This window comes from Prionailurus viverrinus, chromosome D4, assembly GCF_022837055.1.
Source record: "Prionailurus viverrinus isolate Anna chromosome D4, UM_Priviv_1.0, whole genome shotgun sequence".
Classification (NCBI taxonomy): domain Eukaryota; kingdom Metazoa; phylum Chordata; class Mammalia; order Carnivora; family Felidae; genus Prionailurus; species Prionailurus viverrinus.
Genome location: NC_062573.1, coordinates 7,808,572 through 7,829,631, shown reverse-complemented (window position 1 = coordinate 7,829,631; position 21,060 = coordinate 7,808,572). Strand labels below are relative to the sequence as shown.

General features: G+C 45.4%; 1 protein-coding gene across 6 annotated transcripts; it reads left to right on the top strand.

Moving 5' to 3' along the window:
* Position 1: 1 nt before the first annotated feature.
* On the top strand, positions 2-20,781 carry LOC125150089 (protein CutA homolog). Of its 6 annotated transcripts, none has more exons than XR_007146165.1 (7): positions 2-1,396; positions 7,215-7,363; positions 11,090-11,145; positions 11,657-11,811; positions 14,263-14,322; positions 16,513-16,558; positions 16,811-20,781. XR_007146165.1 is itself a non-coding variant. In XM_047829434.1 (6 exons), exons 1-6 carry the CDS (start codon positions 3,267-3,269, stop codon positions 19,804-19,806), a joined length of 477 nt encoding a protein of 158 aa, XP_047685390.1. In that variant the 5' UTR covers positions 2,888-3,266; the 3' UTR covers positions 19,807-20,781. The 6 variants fall into 6 exon arrangements, 1 of the variants encoding a protein (XP_047685390.1); XR_007146166.1 differs by having other exon boundaries at positions 11,090-11,811; positions 16,811-19,596; positions 19,704-19,800; XR_007146164.1 differs by having other exon boundaries at positions 11,090-11,811.
* Positions 20,782-21,060: the final 279 nt, after the last annotated feature.

Below are 21,060 nucleotides of genomic sequence, written 5' to 3'. Positions count from 1 at the left end.
GCCGGTGACCAAATGATAAAACCATTGCTGCTTTGTAAAGACCCTAATCCCACATGTCTTTTGGAAAAAGATAAAAACCGCCTTCCTGTATTCTGGAGTTCACACCCCAAACCGCTGCCCTCTTTTTGGATTGGTTTCATAATTGTTTTATTCATCAGGCTGGGAGTTATTTAATAGAAAAAAAAAATCTTGAGTTCAGAGTGTTGGCTAATTTTGGACAGAGGTCCCAATCGCCCAGACTCATTTTTGGTTGCTCATCTTAATGTTGATACTGTGTTTCTCCCCCTGGAAGGCACAAGCTGTCTTCAGCCCTTGGATCAGGGTATAATTGAAGCATTCAGGAGGTATTACACCAAGCGTATGTTTTACCACTTTGTTGACTGTATTGAAAAAAACCCTTGTCTTACTTTGAGAGGAACATGGCAACCGTACAACATTGCTGATGCTTTGGTAGTGATAAAAGAGTCAATGGATGATATAAGACCAGCTGCTCTTAATAAAGCCTGGTGGAAACTTTTGGATGATGTTGTGAATGATTATGCATGTTTCCCTAGAGGTAATGAAGAAGTTGCAAAAATCATGGAGTCTGCAACATGGATGGACTTTAACTTCATTGATAGCGAACAGGGGGAAATTAATGAGGTGCTCAAGTTTCAAGCTTTGTTCATAACCGAAAGAGAGTCTATATCAATAAATATGGAAGAAGACAAGACCCTGGAACTAGAGGTAAAGATGAATCTAAGGAAACTGAATGCTTTCTTATGCCAGGCCTCAGACCTCATTGATGCTGCAAAGGATAGGGATCCTTTCCCGTATCGAAGTTTGGCCTTTAAAAAAGACTTCAATAAATTGTTATATACCTGTAAAGAGGTGCAAGAGAACCTTCAAAATAAAGCAAAGGTGTTGAACAAAGAAGACACAAAGAGGAGGTAGTGTGGGTGTAGAAGATGGATACAAAATCTGAGTCTGAAGGGGAGTCTGAATCTGAATCCCAAAAGGAGGAGAAGGTAGAGACAGAGAAAGAGGATAAGAAGCCTCCAGAAGAAGATCCTGGACCCTCAGGCGTTGGCGCTGAGACTTACTGTATCTGAAGACTCTGCCGAAGCTATAAATGCAGAATTGGATTTTTGGAATCTAACCTTAGAATTGAATCTGGAGAGAGTAGAAGTGCCTGAGTTGAAGAAGTGAATCCAGAGGCATTTTCTTCCAAATGATGATTCATGTCTTGCCATTCTTCCTCTCTTGTTCCAACATCACTTTCATCATGACCATGCTTATCATCAGCCACGCATCTATATTGTTTCATCATTCCACAAACATTTACTGAGCATAAGCTATGTGGGGTCCCATGCTAAACTTGGGGACATGATCTCAGGAAGCCATCTCAGGATCTAAGGTAAATGGTCATTAACAGTGGCTACATTTCTTATTAATGTAATAGGTATAAAAGATCACAGTCTTGATTTATTTTTCTGGACTTTGGATATAATGGTTTTCTTAGGACCGCTCAGCTTTTTTTTCTCTAGCCCAGTTTTTCCACAGATACTAAATTCTTCAAACACAGGTGGAGATTTTTTTTTTCTTTTAACATTTATTTATTTTTGAGAGAGTGAGAGCAGGGGAGGGGCAGAGAGAGAGGGAGACACAGAATCAGAAGCAGACTCCGGGCTCTCAGCTCTTGGCACAGAGCCCAACGTGGGGCTCGAACCCACAAACCATGAGATACCATGACTTGAGCCAAAGTTTGGACACTTCACCTACTGAGCCACCCAGGCACCCCAAAATTTTCTGAGTTAACCATAACAGTAAGTATGAGACTACTTGCTTTTGAAAAGCTGACATGCTCTTAGATTTTCTACAACACTCTCACATTGTCTTTATTAATCCTCACTTTAGACCTGTGAAGGAGGTATTAGCCCTTCCTTTACCAAAAAGTCCACCAAAGCTCAGAGAGGCTATGTAATTTGCACGTGTCTTCACAGCTAAACATGTAAATGATAAGACTAGGGCTACACCTGATTTATTAACCACTTTGTCAGACGCTGCTAGGAAGTATGGGTTTTTAAGAAGTTATAGTCCCAAGGAATGAGATAGTAAGCAGATAATTAAACACAAAGGCTGTGAACCGGCAGCCTGCGATCCATATTTGGCTAACAGATGAGTTGTTTGGTCTACCCAGTGTAAAACAATTTTGAATTGGTTTCCAGCATTTCCCTGGCTCTTTGTTTAAGGTACTGTTTACATACAATAGAATTCACCAATATAACTGTGTAGTTGTTGAATTTTTTTTTAACACTTGTGTAACCACTACCACAATCAAGATACAGAACAGTTCCCTTCACTTTAAGTTTACTTGTATCCTTGTGTAGTCAGCTCCTTCCCCTGCCCCAGAAATCTCATTTAAAAATTAAGATATTTTCACATTAAAAAGCTGGATTTAAAAGTTGCAAACCCTGGCAATGGAGAGAACTTCGAGAACTGCATTCTCAAAGGGCAGCAGTCAGTCATTAGCTTGCTGCTTTTCTTATTTGTTTGCAGCTCCCCAGGGTTGATATAAAATGCTACCGCAGAAGTGTGTACAAAAGTGCCTTAGGGAAATAGAGGGCAGTGGGATCAACCCTGGAAAAAGCTGCATGGAGCATCTGGCCTGGAAAGATGAAGTTCACAGGACTTCCCAGAAGAGCAGCTGGGAACAAATGTATTTTAAGCCAGGGAGAGTTAGAAGGGAGCTCCTGGGAGGAGGAGGAGGTGCTGTGCGGGATAGGAAGGCAGCTGTGTGTGTGTGTGCACGCCTGTGTGCGTGTGCTTCACTGGTTATTTTTGGCAGGATAGGCCCCTATAAAGTGGAAGAGTTTTGTGTAGGTGTATTCGTGTTTGTGTGCCATGGTTTCTGAAAGTTTTATAGATCTAAGAAACTTCCATCTTTTTATCTGTACATGTGATGTGGGGATTTTTATCATTTTTTGTTGTTACAACGGGGAGGGAAAATTATTATTTTTATTTTTGTAGGAGTTATAAGTCTGCATTTGGTGCGTGGGCTTTTTGTTTCTAGGAAGAGAATCGCCTAGTGAGAATAATTACTCCCTCTTTCCCTGCCCCCTCACTATCTCCTTCTGGCCAGCCTGGCTGGGGCCTGGCTGAGCAGTGAGGCAGGCAGCAGGTGGTGAGGGGATAGGGCATTTTAGGCCCTCAGTGCCCGCCCATCAGCTTGCAACTCAGCCTGAGGCCACAGTTCGCTACTGTGCTACTAAATTACCAGCGACGCCATGGACAGGCTGGGCTCCCGGTGTCCTCTGCCAGGCTACCTGCGGCCCTCTGTCCTTATATGCCTCCTGGTGAGTGCCCCATGCTACGACTCCATGAACTCTCTCACCCCTAAACCCCCAACCTGGGGATTGAGGGAAGAAACTGCATTTCTGTTTTCTGCTCCTGGGATTTTGAGCTGGGACCAGGCAGGTAGGAAGATCCCTGGAGACACTGCCCGGGTTCTGGAGATTGTAGCATGGTTCTGAAGATTTCCAGCAACCCTTCACTCCCCACCTTGTGAGGACGAGTGCCTGGGTTGTGTTTCATGGCGAGAGTTGTCCGGGAGGTGAAGGGGTGTCGCTGGTGAGTTCTCCTGTGAGGGTCACAGGGTAGATTCTTTGCCTCTTTCTCTTGCAGTTACCATCTTGTTTTTCTGCATTTGGGGAAGAGTTTTGTTTTCTCATCTATGAAATATCGTAAAATGTTGAGGTTGGAAGTGCCTACAGAGTACTGCTGGTGGTGGTGTTTGAGCGGGAGGTGGAAAGAACTGTAGGAGAAGATCAGAAGCCTTGCTACTTCCCTTTTGGGTGATTTCTTCCCCTCTCTGGCTCTTCCATCCCCCTTCTGAAACATTGGCACAAATCAGTGGCTCTTAACCTTTTTAGGACTGTAGATTTTTTTGATTTGTGTGTTTGTGAGAAAGTTCTGGATCTGCACCCAAGGAAAGTGTATATAGATAAACACAATGTAGCACTCAACTCCAGAGTATCTTAGATTCCTTAAAACTAGGTCGATTACAAGGTTAGAACCACTGGGTGGTTTCTGAGGCCTCTTCTCTTCTGTCTTAACACTGATTTTAAAGTCAATCATAACCTCTTAAAAGCTGTGTGAATATTCCAGGACAAAAAAGGAAAAAGGCAGAATGAAATATGAACTGAAAGGTTCATATTTTAAACAAATGTAAAGTTAGAAAAAATGTATAGTAAAAGGTAAGTATGAAAATGTTATAAAGACTTTAAAAGTTATAGATCTTTTTCCGTTATAATGTTTTTATTAGGGAATTCTGTGATGTGTGTATTGCCCATCAATCTTACTTTCATAGAATGCCACTTTGTAATATATTGTGGTCCACCCTTGGTTCCAAACTGACTTTTCATGCTTCTGACACGTTTTTGGTAGGTCCACAAACATTTCTCAAATCTGTACTCCCTGTCAAGGTTTGTAAAGTGCTGGGAACATAGAAATGAATGGAACTAAGGAGCTCATGCCCAATGGGGGAGACTTGTGCAGACAACTGTCTGTATTTCACTGTGATCAATGGAACAAGAGGATGTTAGCAGCAATCCTGGCCTCTACCTACTAGATGCCATAGCATCTCCTTCCCAGTTATGACAGTCAAAATTGTCTCCAGACATTGTCAGATGTCCCCTGGGCGGGGGGGAATTGCCCCTAGTTGAGAACCACTGGAGTATGTGAAGCTGACATGACCCCACTAGACCAATTCCTGGTCATTGCAGTTCAGAGAGTCCACAGTGGGAGGAAGAGCCTTGGTTTCAAGTCTTGGTTCTATCACAGAGTTCCTGTGTGTTCTGTCTCAGTTACCTTGTTTGGTAAATGAAAGGTTATCTTAGATAATAGCTGAGGGCCCATTTACCTCTTACTCTTAGCATTTTGATTGTGAGTTCATATGAGAGTTTCCAACACGTTTTAGGAGAGTTTGTAGTTAATCCTGTTAGCTGTTTTCCGCTGATACCTGCTGGCTGAAATGTCCCACATCTTCCCCAGGAGTGGCTTTTTTGATTGGGGGGATAGCCCACTGCCCCTTTTGTTTAGAGTCTGCTCTGGAAGCCACTTCAGAGTCATGTAGTTGACACCTTGCATGTTCCAGTATGTTCAGTGCTCTGCTCAAAGCAGCAGTGGGTGACTCCAGAGCCCTTTCTACTTCACAAGGCTCTTCAGTCTTAATAACCACACATTACTGGTATATTAATTCACTAGTTTACAAATATTAACCTGCTGTGGCCATCAACTTTTCTGGGGATACAGTGATGAGCAAAGCATGTTCCCTTCCTCGACTGAACTCGTGATTACAAAGTAGTTTCTCTAGCTGGTTTGAACCCATGACAACTCTGAAGTAGGCAGCACAAGTGTCAGGATCTCCATTTTCTAGATAACATTTATAGAAGGGAGAGGAAGTAACTTGTTGAAGGCCACAGGCAGTTAGCAGTACTGGCAATAGGATTTAAATCCTGCTTTCTGGTGCTTTAATTTTTTTCTTATACTCTAATTGGGTTGTCATTAAAAAACGCACACATGCAATAAAAGCTTCATTGCACCGCGTGGTTCTTTTGTTCTTGCACAGTCACTGGTTTAGTTCAGAGGACTGGTATTTTGAATTGAGGTGTCGGTGGAGGTGGTAGGAGGGAATGAGAAACCCAACCCAGACAGGCCTCTAGTCAAACTGGAGCTCAGAACATAAAAACGCTGCTCAGGCCCTGCCAAGAAGTAGGAGCCAGGCCCCAGGCAATAATGTGGAAGGAGAGTGGGAGGACAGAGGCTTGTTTGAGGGAGGCCTGAGCCCTGGGCTGGGAGGCAGGAGAAGCGCATTCCTGTTCAGCCTTGCCTGAGTCACACTGTGGCCCCTGCAGGTTGCCTCCATCCTCTTAATGGCTCTGTGGTATCCCCCAAGCAGAGAGCCCTGGATTGGAGACTGTTCATCAGTTGTTTCCAGTTTGTCTTATTTTAAAGTTTATCATTAAAATAGTGAGGATAATTCAGTCTTGAGTGTCTTTTGCTCTCACATTGTCACTGCCATCTTCTTTGCTCAAGTTGTTAAGGTCTGTTTCCTAGAACACTGTAGTGGCCTTTTAAATAGACTGCCTTCTGGTCCCTCCTCTCTCTTCTGTTACTTTACTCAGCTTGACCATGTTTATTACTCTCCTACCTAAAAACCTACGAAAGCACCCTGTCACATGAGTGTAAACCCCAGACTCCTCTGTCTGACCCTTGTCTTTGTAAGTCTTGCCGGTCTTTCTTCCTCCTGATCTCATACCTGCAAACTAGATATCTGTCCCTAAATACCTCTCGACTTTGTATATATTGTCATTTGCTAAGAGTACCTCCCTTTCCTCTTGTAAACCTATTTATTGCTTCAGATCCAGCTTAGACGGTGCCTTCTCTTCAAAGGCTTTTCTGCTCCCTCAGGTACAGCCTTCCTCCAGGTCCCACCACCTCTCAGTTACAATAACACAGGTCACATTACTTTGAATTAGGCTACCTTTTCCACTGGACTACCCACAGTGCCTGCACATATACAAATGAATGGAGGTGAAATTAACTCCCTAAACATCAACAGATGTAAGAGCTTATCATTACTAATAATCCCCATGGGATGATAGCAGTTCAGTGGTTGCCAGTTGGCTTTACCTCCAGTAGTAGCTCTGTCAATAAGAATGGGTTTCTGCTCATCCAGACTTGATTCCTAATCCTGGCTTCACCAGTTAAAAAAGCTACGTGAGGGGCACCTGGGTGGCTCAGTCGGTTAAGCGGCCGACTTCAGCTCAGGTCATGATCTCAAGGTCCGTGAGTTCAAGCCCCGCGTCGGGCTCTGTGCCGACAGCTCAGAGCCTGGAGCCTGCTTCAGATTCTGACCCTCCCCCATTCATGCTCTGTCTCTCTCTGTCTCAAAAATAAATAAACATTAAGAAAAAAAAAGCTACATGATCTTGATTTATCATTTTTTTATCACCTGCAAAATGCAAATTTTTAGGCATGAAAATAGGAAAATATTTAGGCATGAAAACTTTGTTTAAGCACCAGAGCTCCATACAGATACCAGGAATTACTTTGTGGATGGGGAATGGGGATGAAAAAATGATGCTTAGCTTTGGTTCCAATGTGCTTGAGCCGGCAGATAGCGAAGTGGCCGTGTCACTGCTGACCTGTGTTTTTCTTTCCCCACCATGTAGATCCTGGCAGCTTCTTTCCTGTCCTATCCAGTGCTCAGGACCCTTAGCCTGCAGCTCCATTCAGCTATCACCGGCAGCTACGTATCCGGCACTTACTCCATCGTCTTTGTCAACTGTCCCAACGAGCAGATTGCCAGAGATATTGCCAGGTCTCGTGAAGAGGCTCGGGTGCTGCTCCAGGAGGCTGGGGGAGCTACCGGGATGCTCCACGGTGGCCCCTTTGGGCTCCCTCTCTTGCTTCTGACAACCCTGTGTGTCCACTACGCAGCTGTCAGCTTGGGGTGATAAGAGGACCACGGCTGAATGAACCCCTCCCCGCCCCCCCCATGGATCCTGCTCCTGGGCCTGAAAATGTTGAGTGGCACATGGGGGCATTTAAGGGATATGAGGTGTAGAGAGTCAGGTGGCTTGCCCAGGGTGTTAAAGTCAGAGGATGGCAGGACTTTGCAGGTTGAGAATTTTTGTCTTACAATTCTTGACTCTGCTGTCTTCTTGGAGATATTCTCCTAGCTTAGTACCAGAGGTGCTCACCATGACAAGTGAGGGCGAGGAGGCTGTTCGAATACTTGGCAATTTTCTAAAGGCAGCTATGGGGTGGTGCGAAGAGCACTGGACTTAGAATCAAACGTTCAGGATTCGAATGTTGGCTGTGCCACTTAGCTAACTGTGATCTTGGGCAAGTTGTTTTCTTTCTCAAAGCATTAGATTTCTCAGTATAACATAATATCATGCCACTTACCTCACAGGGCTGTCGTGAGGATTAAAGGAGAGGAAATATGTGCAATTCTTACCCCACTAACTTGGATGTAATAGGTACTCATTAAATGTTTGTTGGCTATGAATCCCCCCCCCCACCCCCCATACTCTTTTTTATAGATACAGCTTTGAAGAGAGTTAGTGGGTCTAGAGGGTAATGAATTTGGCTTTTTACTTTGTAGCTCAGCATTCTTGAAGTCTGATGATAGACTAAGTTACAGTCTTTTAAAATGTTGAATCTGGTCTTTGGGGACACAAAGCCCCCCAAATTGTTGGTCACAGATTAACCTTGAAATTTATTCAATTCTCTTTCCCCCAACTAGAATGTCTATTTTTCCTTCATTAATGTTACCTTTGGAGAATAGCCTTGTCTAAAGTTTTTCTTTTTTTTTTTTTTAATGTTTGTTTTTGAGAGAGAGAGAGAGAGAGAGAGAGAGAGAGAGAGAGGGCAGGGCAGAGAGAGAAGAGACAGAGGATCTGGAACAGGCTCTGTGCTGACAGCAGAGAGCCCAGTGTGGGGCTCCAGCTCAGGAACTGTGAGATCATGACCTGAGCCAAAGTTGGATGCTCAACCAACTGAGCCACCCAGGTGCCCTGAGAATAGCACTTGTCTAAAAGAACCTGTAATTACTCCAGAAATACAACCATAATATTTAGCAGCTAGAAACTGAAATCCTTTCTGATGCTTCTGGTCTGTGCCCAGGGTCTGTGCTAAACTGTCTTGACCCTTGGATCAGCCAGTCTGGGTCCTGTCAGAGAACTATCAGCTGACATCTGTGAGGTGGGGTGTTGGGAGGAAAAGGATTCTAACACCTGGGTCCTAACTAGTTGGAAGGCCAACTCAGTAAATGTATCAGTGTCAGCTTGGGGAGGGGTCTCTATTGCCTTCTTGCCTCCGGGGTTCTGATGAGAAGTCAGGTGTTTATTGGGGTCTCGTTCCTTTGTAGATAATACTTTTTCTCTCTGATAGTTTTTAGGAGTTTCTATGTTTTTAAAAAAATTTTTTTAAATGTTTTATTTATTTTTGAGACAGAGACAGAGCATGAACAGGGGAGGGGCAGAGAGAGAGGGAGACAGAATCCAAGGCAGTCTCCAGGCTCTGAGCTGTCAGCACAGAACCCGACGTGGGGCTCGAACTCACAAACTGCGAGATCATGACCTGAGCCAAAGTCGGACGCCCAACTGACTGAGCCACCCAGGTGCCCCATGGAGTTTCTATCTTTTTAAAATTTTACTCTAGAGAGAGAGCGTGGGATCAGGAGAGAGGAGCAGAGGGAGGGAGGGAGGGAGAGAGACAGAGAGACTGAGAGAGAGAGAGAGAGAGAGAGAGAGAAAGAATCTCAAGCAGCTCCATGCTCAGCATGGAGCCTGACACGGGGCTCAGTCCCACGACCCTAGGATCATGACCTGAGCTGAAATCAAGGGTCAGATGCTCTGGGGCGCCTGGGTGGCGCAGTCGGTTAAGCGTCCGACTTCGGCCAGGTCACGATCTTGCGGTCCGTGAGTTCGAGCCCCGCGTCGGGCTCTGGGCTGACGGCTCAGAGCCTGGAGCCTGTTTCCGATTCTGTGTCTCCCTCTCTCTCTGCCCCTCCCCCGTTCATGCTCTGTCTCTCTCTGTTCCAAATAAATAAATAAACGTTGAAAAAAAAATTTTAATAAAAAAAAAAAAGGGTCAGATGCTCAACCGACTGAGCCATCCAGGTATCCCTCTTTTTTTTTTTTTTTTTTTAATTAGGAGTTTCTATCTTAATGTTCAACTGTTGGTTTGGTAAATATTCTCTTTTTATTCTTTCTCTGTCCTTTTCCTGTAACTCCTAGTTAGGTACATGTTGAATTTGCTCTCTCTGACTGAACTTTTATATTTTTCTGTTTCTTTATTCTATGTACTAGGAGAATTTTGGAGCAGTGTTCTCTCTTACTTATTTTTCAGCTGTTTTGCTATTCAGCCCTTCTATTGATTATTTTGTTTAAACATTTACAGGTTTTTTTTAATTTTTAAAAATTTATATCCAAATTAGTTAGCATATAGTGCAACAGTGATTTCAGGAGTACATTCCTTAATGTCCCTTGCCCATTTAGCCCATCCCCCCTCTCACAACCCCTCCAGTAACCCTCTGTTTGTTCTCCATATTTATGAGTCTCGTATGTTTTGTCCCCTTCCCTGAGGAGGACATTTTTGTTTCCCTTCTCTTATGTTCATCTGTTTTGTCTCTTAAAGTCCTTATATGAGTGAAGTCATATGATTTTTGTCTTTGACTAATTTCACTTTGCATAATACCCTCCAGTTCCATCCATGTAGTTGCAAATGGCAACATTTCATTCTTTTTGATCGCTGAGTAATGCTTCATTATATATGTATATATATATATATATATATATATATATATATATATATATATACCACATCTTCTTTATCCATTCATGCATCGATGGACATTTGGGCGTTTTCCATACTTGGCTATTGTTGATAGTGCTGCTATAAACATTGGGGTGCATGTGCCCCTTCGAAACAGCATCCCTGTGTCCCTTGGATAAATACCTAGTAGTGCAATTGCTGGGTCCTAGGGTATTTCTATTTTTAGTTTTTTGAGGAACCTCCCATCTGTTTTCCAGAGTGGCTGCACCAGCTTGCATTCCCATAGAGTTTTTTTTTAATAGTTTAACCAACTGCTCTTCTTTCATAATTGCCTGATCATATTTTATGGATGCAGTAACCTTGCTTTGTCTTTTATGGATATTAATTATACTTAATTTATGTTTAATTTTTTTCAGCCTTCTTGACATACAATTGACATACACAACATTGTTAAATTTAAGGACCACGTGATACTTAATGTAAATATACAACACTAAACAATTACCCCAGTAAGGTTAGTTAGCACATTCATTACCTTCCCTAGTTCTCTTGCGTGTGGGTGTGTGTGGTGGAAACTTTGAAGATTTGCTCTCAGCAACTTTCAAGTGTACACAGTTCTACTTATTTTAAAATCTTGGCTTTGAATGTCCTGTTAACTGGTTCTCTTGTGTAAATTCTTCTGTTTGTTGAGTTTTTGTCTCTCTTGGTTACTGACCTTCCTCAATTACCTTGTGATTAATTGTGACCTCTCTCATCTTTTTAGTCGTGCTTGTGGGGAAGTGCAGAGTGGCTGCAAGAACACGCAGCGCTGTCTCCAGTGTGAGTGCGCACTGGGGGGACGTTCACCTGGCCGGGGTGTCCTACTGACTGGTCTTCCGGCACACTTTCCGCTCCTGCCTGGGGACAGACACTCCATTACTGCTGCCTGGGCCCTGGGAGATTTTGGGGGTCCGCCTCTGCGGCGGCGTCCCAGCTACCCACCTTGGTGGTTGCCTCCGCGTTCCTGCCTGCTCTGGTTCCCGTCCCCTTCAGACGGGGACTGTTGCTCTCGTCTCCCGTGGCAGCTCCCCTGCACGCTCCCATTCGTGTCTTAGGACTGCCCTTTCTTCTTTGGGGCTTCCCCACAGTTGTTGGTACGCGGCATGTTCTTACCATGTGCTGGCATGGCTGAGCAACAGGTATTTCCTGTCGCTTCTAGGCTTTGGTGTCAAAGGGGAGGATGGAGTATCTGTCTAGTCTGTCCGGTCGGACTGGAAGTCTCAAGTGGAGCCTTTAGGGATGTGGCCGTGGAGCTCTCACTCAACCTATTTTGTTTGGTATTTTTTATTAGTGGTTTGGATAGAAAAGAGGCAGCCAGGTGTAGTTTCCAGGATTTGTAGAAGCAGAGTAGATGGTACGTGATGGGGAGGGCCCGTCACCAGGAGCAGGCAGGAAGCCCAGCCTGAGCTACAGAACCAGCAGCGAGACCGCGTCTCTCAACTTCAGGTTGGTGTGGTAGTCTTTCTTCTTTTGCGTTCTTTAAAGTTTAGTCTGCTACCTCTCAGTTCTGGGTCAGTTCAGTTCTGGTTCTTGGCAGTGTTCTTAGATCTCTTCATTGACAGACACGTTCTTAGCTAGAAAAGTGATCTAGAAACATCTCTTGTTGGGGCCGGAGTATAAATCCTGAATGTTGAACTGGGAGACCTGGATTCTAGTGTCTTCTCTGCTTCCCACTCCACATACGGCCTTACACAAGTCGTCTTCTCTGGGCTTCGACCTCCCGTAGATAAGAGGAAAGTGGATCAGATCAGGGGTGCAAACACAAATACCCACAAGCAGGCCCCTAAATGAGCAAAGTGGGCTGGGGTGTGATGAGGGACGGCGATGGTAGATAGCAGCCCTGACTCTTCTGCACACTGGGAGGAAGGAGGGCAGTGGGAATGTGTGGACCTGAGAAGTGGATGTCACCTCGAGGGACTAGCCACTGCTCAGCTTTAGGTAAATGTGACCTTGGAGGACAGTATGTCCAATGTTACAAGACTCACTTTCTGGTGAGAAACAAGGTAATCTATTTTTTTTGATGTTTATTTTTGAGAGAGAGATAATGCACACGCATACACACGCAGCAGGGGAGGGACAAAGCGAGAGGGGGACAGAGGATCCGAAGCAGGCCTGCACTGATAGAGTGAGCCAGATGCAGGGCTCGAACCCATGAAACCATGAGATCATGACCTGAGCCAAAGTCGAACGTTTAACCGAATGAGCCACCCAGATGCCCTGATAATCTCTTACTTTTTGAGTATGAAATATCCTGATAGTAAATATTAGTAACAAAATCAAGAATTTTTAAAATGCCACAAGAGCCAGACCACGTATGTGGTTTGTGATTCACTAGTCTGTGAATTTGGCAGTTTCTCGAGGCTCTACGCGTCTCTATCTTCTGTTATCCTCGGATGAGCGTAAGGACCTCAGCTGCCGCCTGTGACTCGCTGCTTGTCTTGGTGTGTGTGTGTTAATCAGCTAATGTTCTCTCTTGCTCTCACACTCTCTGGTTTTGGTTTTTGGCCACAGGGGCTTTTTGAATAACATAGCCCTCCACGTTTCTAGTCTTTTACCCATGGACAGGTTGCCGTGACAGTCTCTGAGGAGCTCACCTGGGCCTATGAGACAATGGAATTATTTCTTTTTTAAGGTTTAATTCACCTGCTGTGTTTCCTTGCCACAGTCAGGACCAATAAAATGTACTTTCTCAGCGGACGATTGAGTGAGCAAGGCTTGCAGCAGGTGCTTAAACAGATTTGTGCCATGTGTCTCTCCTTACAGTCAGGGATTTATTTATCTCTGGAACTTTCCAAGGGACTGTCACAAAATGTGGAGCCTTAAATAGAGCCACGTTCAGCCTGGAACTCACGGAAGAGAAAGTAGGTCAGTTCTCTTGGCAACAGCTGAGGGCAGGAGGTATCAGTGAGCAGGGCTCAGGGTCCAAGTACTTCGGAGAATAGATCAGGCCCCCTTGGCTGCCTGAGACCTGAGAAATGTTTGTCAAGGCCTGCCTGATTTGATGGCTTGAGGTTTTGATGTCTGAGAACGCCTCTTTGCGTTGATGACTTGGCGGTGCTCCTGTTTCCGTGACACCTGTACTAATTCAAGTGCATTTGATTGTGTTCATCAGGGTTCTGCACAGGAATCAGACTATCAGACCAGGGATTCCAACCTATGATCTGTCAAAAAACAAAAAAATCTTACAGGTCTGCAAAGGTGATGATTGTGCTTTGAGGCCTGTGGTAGAAACCTTTACATAAATTAAGAGGTGAAAAGAAGTATGGGTTTTTGCTTTTATTTGGAGTTGTATCTGATCTGTGTGGTCATGTGGGTATCTACAGATCAGAAGCAGTGTCAGCCGGATACCAATCAGACAAAAGCAGAAGATGGTGATAGAATAAAATGGGTTCTTGACTGAAAGGTTTGGAAACCGCTGACTGAACCTATCCTGTTACTGTAACTATACAGCAGGAGAGGCAGCCTGAGTCAGGGGGACATGCCTGTCTTGGACAGATGCTCGAATACTTATTCTTGGAATGAAAGAATGTGGTTAAAGTCACACAACCATCCACTGCAGGGTCAGGAACAGAATCCAGGTGTTGTGCTCTGTCCAGTGTTAATCTGTTCCCCTTCCCCTGGGCCTGTTCTTAAAACTGCCTTCCCATAGCTATTTCTCTACCTTCCTCCCAACCCAGGGGAGGACTTATAAATAACACTGTCTTTAGAAGTTCTGTGCCTGGTGGTTATGGAATGTGTTGGTTTGAGGAGGAAGGGGCCCTCTAAATGGTTATCTACGTAAACTCTGGTTTCCTGGGTAATTCCCAGGAACTCCTGTCCCTTGTCCCTTTTCTTAAGATGCTGGGTACTTACCTTGGTGATGGTCTCTCTTTCTCTCTCTCTCTCTGTCTGCTTTAGGGCTATACTGGATAAGAAGCTGGCTGCCTCTGTGAACATCCTGCCCAAGGCATCCTCACTGTGAGTTTTGCTGTGGCCTGTGGAAGAGTGTGGGAGTGCGAGGTCAGGTACTGGCGGGTGGGAAGGACAACGAACTACTGGGAAATTGTCAAAGAACAACTCAAAGGCATTTGATTAACGAACAGTTCATTGTTAATTTATATTCAGAGGAAATCACCTAGTGGATTTATGTTAACCAATAAAAGCAAAAATAGGCTATGTAAACAGAAGGGTGGAAAAAAATTGTAGTTTAGGAACAATAAATCTTGTTTGCACATTCTTTGTTTAAATTTTTTTTTTCTTTAAGTTTATCTTGAGAGAGAGAGACAGAGACAGAGACAGAGACCGAACACACGAGCGGCTGAGGGCCAGAGACAGGGAGAGAGTGAGAATCCCAAGCAGGCTCTACACTATCAGCACTGCCCCAGCTCGGGGCTCAAACCCATGAACCATGAGATCATGACCTGAGCTGAAGTCAAGAGCTGGATACTTAACCAACATTCTTTGTTTAAATTAGTTAGCTTGTTATTAGCAAAGAAGTCAGACTGGGGGTACTTGAGTGGCCCAGTCAGGTTAAGCGTCTGACTTCAGCTCAGGTCATGATCTCACAGCCTATGGGTTCGAGCCCCACGTCAGGCTCTGTGCTGACAGCTCAGAGCCTGGAGCCTGCTTTGGATTCTGTGTCTTCCTCTCTCTCTGCTCATTCTCATTCTCTCTCTCTCTAAAATAAATAAACATTAAAAAAAAAAAAAGAGTCAGACTGGACATTCCATCCCTGAGTAAGCCTATTAAGATATCAAGGAAAATAATTCCTGTCCCTTTTGAATTCTGTGGGAAACTCAGAGGTTAGCTTATGTGACAAGCTGCTTCTTTGTAGTGTCTGCCTCTCATTTTGTTAACTCCCTCACAGGAGTTAATCCTGGTTGTACCATTTCCCTTATCAAAATATCTCAGCCTCCCAGTACTAGCTGTGCAAGATTTGTCTTATGCCTTGATATCTCTGATCAGCCTGTTTCTCATCTCCTTCCTCCCCTGGTGGGGGAGAGGGGGAGAGAGAGAGAAATAGTATCTACTCTGAAGGTCAGAGCAGGAAAATGCTGTGTTATGAAAGCCCCCTCCACACCTCCAGCAACACCCTCCCCTCAGTGGTTCACATCTGTCTGTAGCTGTAGCTCCCAAGTGTGGCTGTGGGTTTTTTTTAAATTTTTTATCTTTATTTATTTTTGAGAGAAAGAGACAGAGCAAGCAGGGGAGGGACACAGAGAGAGGGAGGCACAGAATCTGAAGCAGGCTCCAGCTCTGAGCTGTCAGCACAGCCAAATGTGGCTGTGTTTTAGAGGCCTGAGCTCCATTCTGGAGCTGCTACTCAGTCATTCTCCCTGGGGGTCGGGCCTGGCTCACTGAATTTTAAAAAAATTAGGTAAGTGATTCACATAAAGCCAGTGCTTGGGAACTAGAACAGCATTTCAGCCTAGCATTCCCTTCATACGTCCATCCTTTTTATAATCAATCCCTTCACCACAGTGCCAATGGCCTAGGTCATCTTGGGCTTGCCCTGGGTCAGTGTAGATATTCTCAGGCCAAATTTCTTTCCCTGCTAGTGATGCTGTTTTTGTGTTCTTTTCTCAACATCGTTATTGACTTTTTTTTTTTTTTAACTTTTGGGCCTGTTTCTTTCCATATTTATAAAGCTCACTTTTTCCCTGAAGCCTCCTGTGTTTTTTCAGTTCTCCATTTGTGGGTTCTCCACTTAAAGAGTCAGTAATAAAAGTAGCAGTCCAAAGGATGGGAGGGGCCTGGAAGTCATGACTATAGGATGAGCACAGAAAGAGCTGGAAATGCCCAATTTGGAGGAGAGAAAACAGGAGTTTCTGTAGGGCTGTCCTGAGGTGGCTCTTCATGTGGAAGTTGGGGAAAACAACTGGGTGGCAGACGTTGGCATACCGGAAGGAAAACCATCTCAGGTGAAAGCCTGTAAGGTAGATCGATGGACTTCTTCAAGAGATAGAATGTTCAGACAGCTACTAGAAGCATGCATTAGAATGATTGGACTCGATGACCTCTGGGGACTTGGCCAATTATAGACATTTTTGTGTGGGGTTGGAAGGATTTTAAAGTCTCCACCTTGGTAAGCCACCTAATTGGGCCAGGTTTGGTATCTCCTGGGCTCTTCGTGTGAGCATCGTAATTTGGTTCTGTTCTCTTCTCCAGGTACTTTTGGAATGGAGAAATAGAAGAAGCCACTGAAATCCTGTTGGTGAGTGAGGATGGGGGGGTGGGGGGGGTTGGGGCCTCAATGGAGAGTGAGACCAAGGTTCCAATTAAAAATGAGCAAAGATCAACTGCTTGAGGTTCTTGCCTCACATCAGGTGCCCTAGGTTAATCTGCAAATGCAACGGTGCCCGGTGACCTGGATGAATGCTGTCTCCAAAATGGCCAGATGAACGAGTAGCTGCATGGCTGGGGCCAAGGTCCTTCCTAAAGCAGGGATTTCTTTTTTCTTTTACAGCTAATAAAGACAAAGACTTGCAAGGTCCGCATGCTGTTCAGCTATATCAGGTAATGCTGGTGTGTCTGTTCAGCCAGGGATGTCCTGGGAACTAAGTGAATGAGCTTGAAAAGCAAGAGACCTAGAGCCTAGTCACCAACCTCTCATATGACCCTGGGCATGTCCCTGTCCCTCAGATTCTCCAGCTATAAAATGAGAGGCTAGAGTGAGTGAATGGAGACAGTAGTTCTCAAGATTTTGGTCTTCGGATCCCAGGGGAGCTTAAGGTTATGTTAAAGTTTATTGCATTAGAAAGTAAAACTACGAAATTAAAAAAAATGTTTTAGTTCATTTAGAATAATAACAATACAACTGTTCTATATAGACATAAGTAATACATTTTTATGGGAAGTAACCATATTTTCCAAGAAACAAAGTGAGAAAAATGGCATTTTATATTTTGGCAACATCTGGCTTGTTGAGAAGGCTGCGTCTCCTCAGAAAACATACTCCCTCTTAAGTACTGGGACACTTTTACGCTCATGATGATAAACTCAAACTTTCAAACTTCTAATTTTTGCTTGAAAACATGAATTTTTTTCCTCAACAAATGGTATCAGTTGTCTTCATTTGAGTGATCGGCTCACTTTGTTCACATTAGAGAAAAACATCTGCCTAATGCTCAAACCACAGTAACCAGCATTGTAAACATGACAGACAAATTATGGTCACTCAGGCTTGAAATTAAAAATGGTGTTCCATGAAAAAAAGTGCAGTTTGTTTAGTTTGGCCTGTGGCTTCAATGGGCAGACAGGTTTAAGACAACATTGAACTTCAGTATCCGGCAGAAGTGCTTTAATGTGCACTTTCCATTTCGTCATTAATGAGACAGGGACTCCAGGGCTGAAGTGCAATAGCAATAGCGATCTTCGCTGTTTTATTGAGGATGTTCTTGAGTGAACGTGACTTTTCTGAAGCCCGAGCGTGCGGTGGAGAAGAGCACCGTGAGGCTCATACACTGTGGTGCCACTGCCTTGCCGCGTGCTGAGGTGCCAGCAGTCTTACTCGGCATTGTTTTGCACCAGCAGTGCAGGGGTCAACACAGTAAGAAGATTAATAGAAAATTAGTATTTTTCGGGGCGCCTGCGTGGCTCCGTTGGTTAAGCAGCCGACTTCGGTTCAGGTCATGATCTCGCAGTTCGTGGGTTCGAGCCCTGCATCCCACTCCGTGCTGACAGCTCTGAGCCTGGAGCCTGCTTCAGATTCTGTGTCTCCCTCTCTCCCCTCCCCGCCCCCCCCCCCACTCTCTCTCTCTCTCTCAAAATAAACATTAAAAAAAAGAAAACTAGTATTCTTCTGAAAACAGTTTTGGCCTCATGGACCTGGCAGAGTGTTGGAATTCCCCAGGGGTCAGTGGGCCTCACTCTGAAAACTGCTGGTCTAGATTGGTGTTCACGGTATGGTTTGGGGAGTAATTGGCATCACCTGGAAGCTTGCTAGGACTGCCTCCTCACTGTCACCCCAAACTAAGGAGTCAAACTACAGTTTAACAAGATCCCCATGGGATTCCTACGCACGTTAAAGCTCGAGAAGCGCTGGCTTAAATCATTGATGCTTGGGGCGCCCGGGTGGCTCAGTTAAGTGTCCGACTTCAGCTCAGGTCACGGTCTCCTGATTTGTGAGTTCCAGCCCTGCATTGGGCTCTCTGCTGTCAGCACAGCTTCGGATCCTCTGTCCCCCCTCTCTCTCCACCCCTCCCCAACACATGTGTGCTCTCTCTCTTCCTCTCAAAGGAAAAAAAAAATCAGTGATTCTTGGTGGTGGCATGGCAGCTCTTACTACTAATGTGTTAAAACGGTCTTATTCTGTGTATCCAAATACTGCCTTCATACACACACTGAGTTCTGTATGTCTGCTAATAAAAACACATACGTGAGGGAGCTCCTTTTCTGTTTGCTAGAGGGGATGCTGCCTGGTTTTTGAATCATTGAATAAACCCAATAAGATCTTAAAAAAAAAAAAACAACAGAAAACAAACACACTGATGTGTGCCCTGAAATAAGAAAATGCATTATCCTTGGTCACTGGATAAAATCACCCCAACTCCAAATGTTTAGGCACGCGTGCATGTGTTGTGATTTACTATGCATGCTGTCTCATGAAAATTTTACAGTGCCTCCTTCATTGGAAAGGAAGCAGGGATTGTTCCCCGCATTTGACAGATGGGGGACTGAGGCCCAAGGCCTCATATCTCTTCAGTCTAAGAAGCGAAAAGAACTTGCGTTGTGTGCCGAGGGCCAGGTGAAAGGAATGGAGAGAAAGAAGAGCTTCCTATGGGTTTGGATGGTCGAGGAAGATCCCTGGAAGATCAGTGGTTGAGCTGGGCTTTGAAGGATAGACGGGCTTGTAAGTGATGAACAGAGAACTTTCTTGGAGGAGAAGACAATGCAGAGATACGGGGAGTCGTTTGGGGAAGGCACAGCGATGAGCGTGGGATAGTGATACAGACAGTACCTGCCATGTAATGAATGCATGCAGTGCCCATCGGTACGCCAGGTAAGTGCCTTCTGTGCCTTGTCTCACTCCCCAGCAGCCCAGTCACATAGGTACTATTTTGACACCCTTTTTTTAGGGCCTGTGGAGAAATGAAGTGATTTGTGCACGGTCACACAGCTACAAGAGGCAGGCTTAGAATTGGAACCCATGACCGGGAGACTCTAAAGCCATCTGGCCCACCTCATTCCTTGTTGACAAATGGGAAACAGGCTCAGGAGCAGCGGCCCATGGGCCTGGGCAGGTGGACCGAGGTAGATGGTGGTAGATGGCAGCCTCACAGGAGGCTGGCCGGTTGGGTTTAACTGCATAGGCTGATTCCCATCATAGTCACTCACAGGGCTCTGCTTTCTTTCCAAAGGTTGGTGCATCCTTTTGAAATCCCAGAGGTCTTCAGTCTTCCCATGGACCAAGGAGATGTGCGCTATCTAAAGTGGCTGGAGGAGGGCACAGGGGAGGACTGAGTGGGGGCGGCTCGTTGCAGGTCCCGCCGGCTGCCTCTAGCCTGCAGCAGCCGCCCTCTGGGGAGGCGGGGGGCCTCTAGCTGCCTCCTCGAATCTCTGGAGCCTGTGTCTGTGTCAGCGAGGAAGAGCTGAGGAACTTGAGGAGGTGAAGGTCTGAGGCCCCCAAGGCTGGAGGAGGAGGCCAGGTTGGTCGGGCCATGCAACGCAATGGAACTGGATTCTGAGTGCCTCATGCTTAAAGGTGGCCAGGGGGTGGGAGGGTGAGGGCAGTTATATGGGGGGGGGGGGGGGAGGGCCCAGGGGAGATGGCAGTGAGGGTGACGTTCGTCATCTCCTGCAGTTACTGGGCCTACCTTGGGTGCCCAGGATGCAGGAAGAAGACCTGGTGACCTGTTCATCCGGTGTGTGGGATGAATGTCACTTTCTAGGGGAGCTGGCAAGCACTTTATCCAAAAGGATGAAATGCTAATGGTGGGGTTTCAGGGACAAGCAGGGTTATTTTTTGTAACTAAAGATGGTATTTGTTATTCCTGAATGTGGGAATGGGCTTTGTGATTGGGGATAGGACTGCAGGAGTATTAGGGCTTAGACACAGCTTCGTGGGTGGAAATAGGTCTAGACTCCTCCTAGCCTGAACGTGACAGGTATCAGAAGGTTCTGGTGCCTTGCTCATTAGAGACCTAGGTTCTGAGCCCATTGTACTAACCTGGTCACTTGAGCATTGAAACTGAGCATCCTAAAGTAGGAAAGAACCTTGGGGAGGGTTTTTCAGACTTGCTCCCCCGAGCTAGCGGTCAACAGAAGGTACAGTACCCTGGGTGCTTCCTGGGTGGGGTAAGGGTATGAGACCCGCTCCCCACCCGTACTTCAACCAATATATACCTCAACCAGTAGAACTGTCTTGTATCACTTTTATGTATTGAACTCCCTTGTAAGTTTTTTTGAGTTTTCTTTGATAAAAGCTGGTAAACCAGGGGTCTAAGCCAGTCTCCATTTTATAGATTACCAAAGGAAACTGAACTGCACTGAGGTCCGGCAAGGGGGTGGCGTGTTAAGAACGGTAAAACCAAGACCGCTCACCTTGTGTCTGGTACTCTGCTATGCCTGCTCCCGGGTGTCAGGTGAAAGAGGGCAGGGGAGGCAGCACCCCTTTAGGGTGAGGAGAAAGATTTGACCTAGGTTCCCTCCCGGAATCTGTCACGAGGTAACCCCACTCTGGGGAGACTGTGGGGTCCACAGGCCTCTTTGGTAGCC

Excerpts from the sequence above, each read along its gene's own strand:
- LOC125150089 (XM_047829434.1), top strand. The coding sequence starts at position 3,267 with ATGGACAGGCTGGGCTCCCGGTGTCCTCTGCCAGGCTACCTGCGGCCC. Across the intron at positions 14,323-16,512 it reads CTGCCCAAGGCATCCTCACT|GTACTTTTGGAATGGAGAAA; the intron begins GTGAGTTTTGCT and ends TCTCTTCTCCAG. Across the intron at positions 16,559-16,810 it reads AAGCCACTGAAATCCTGTTG|CTAATAAAGACAAAGACTTG; the intron begins GTGAGTGAGGAT and ends TTTCTTTTACAG.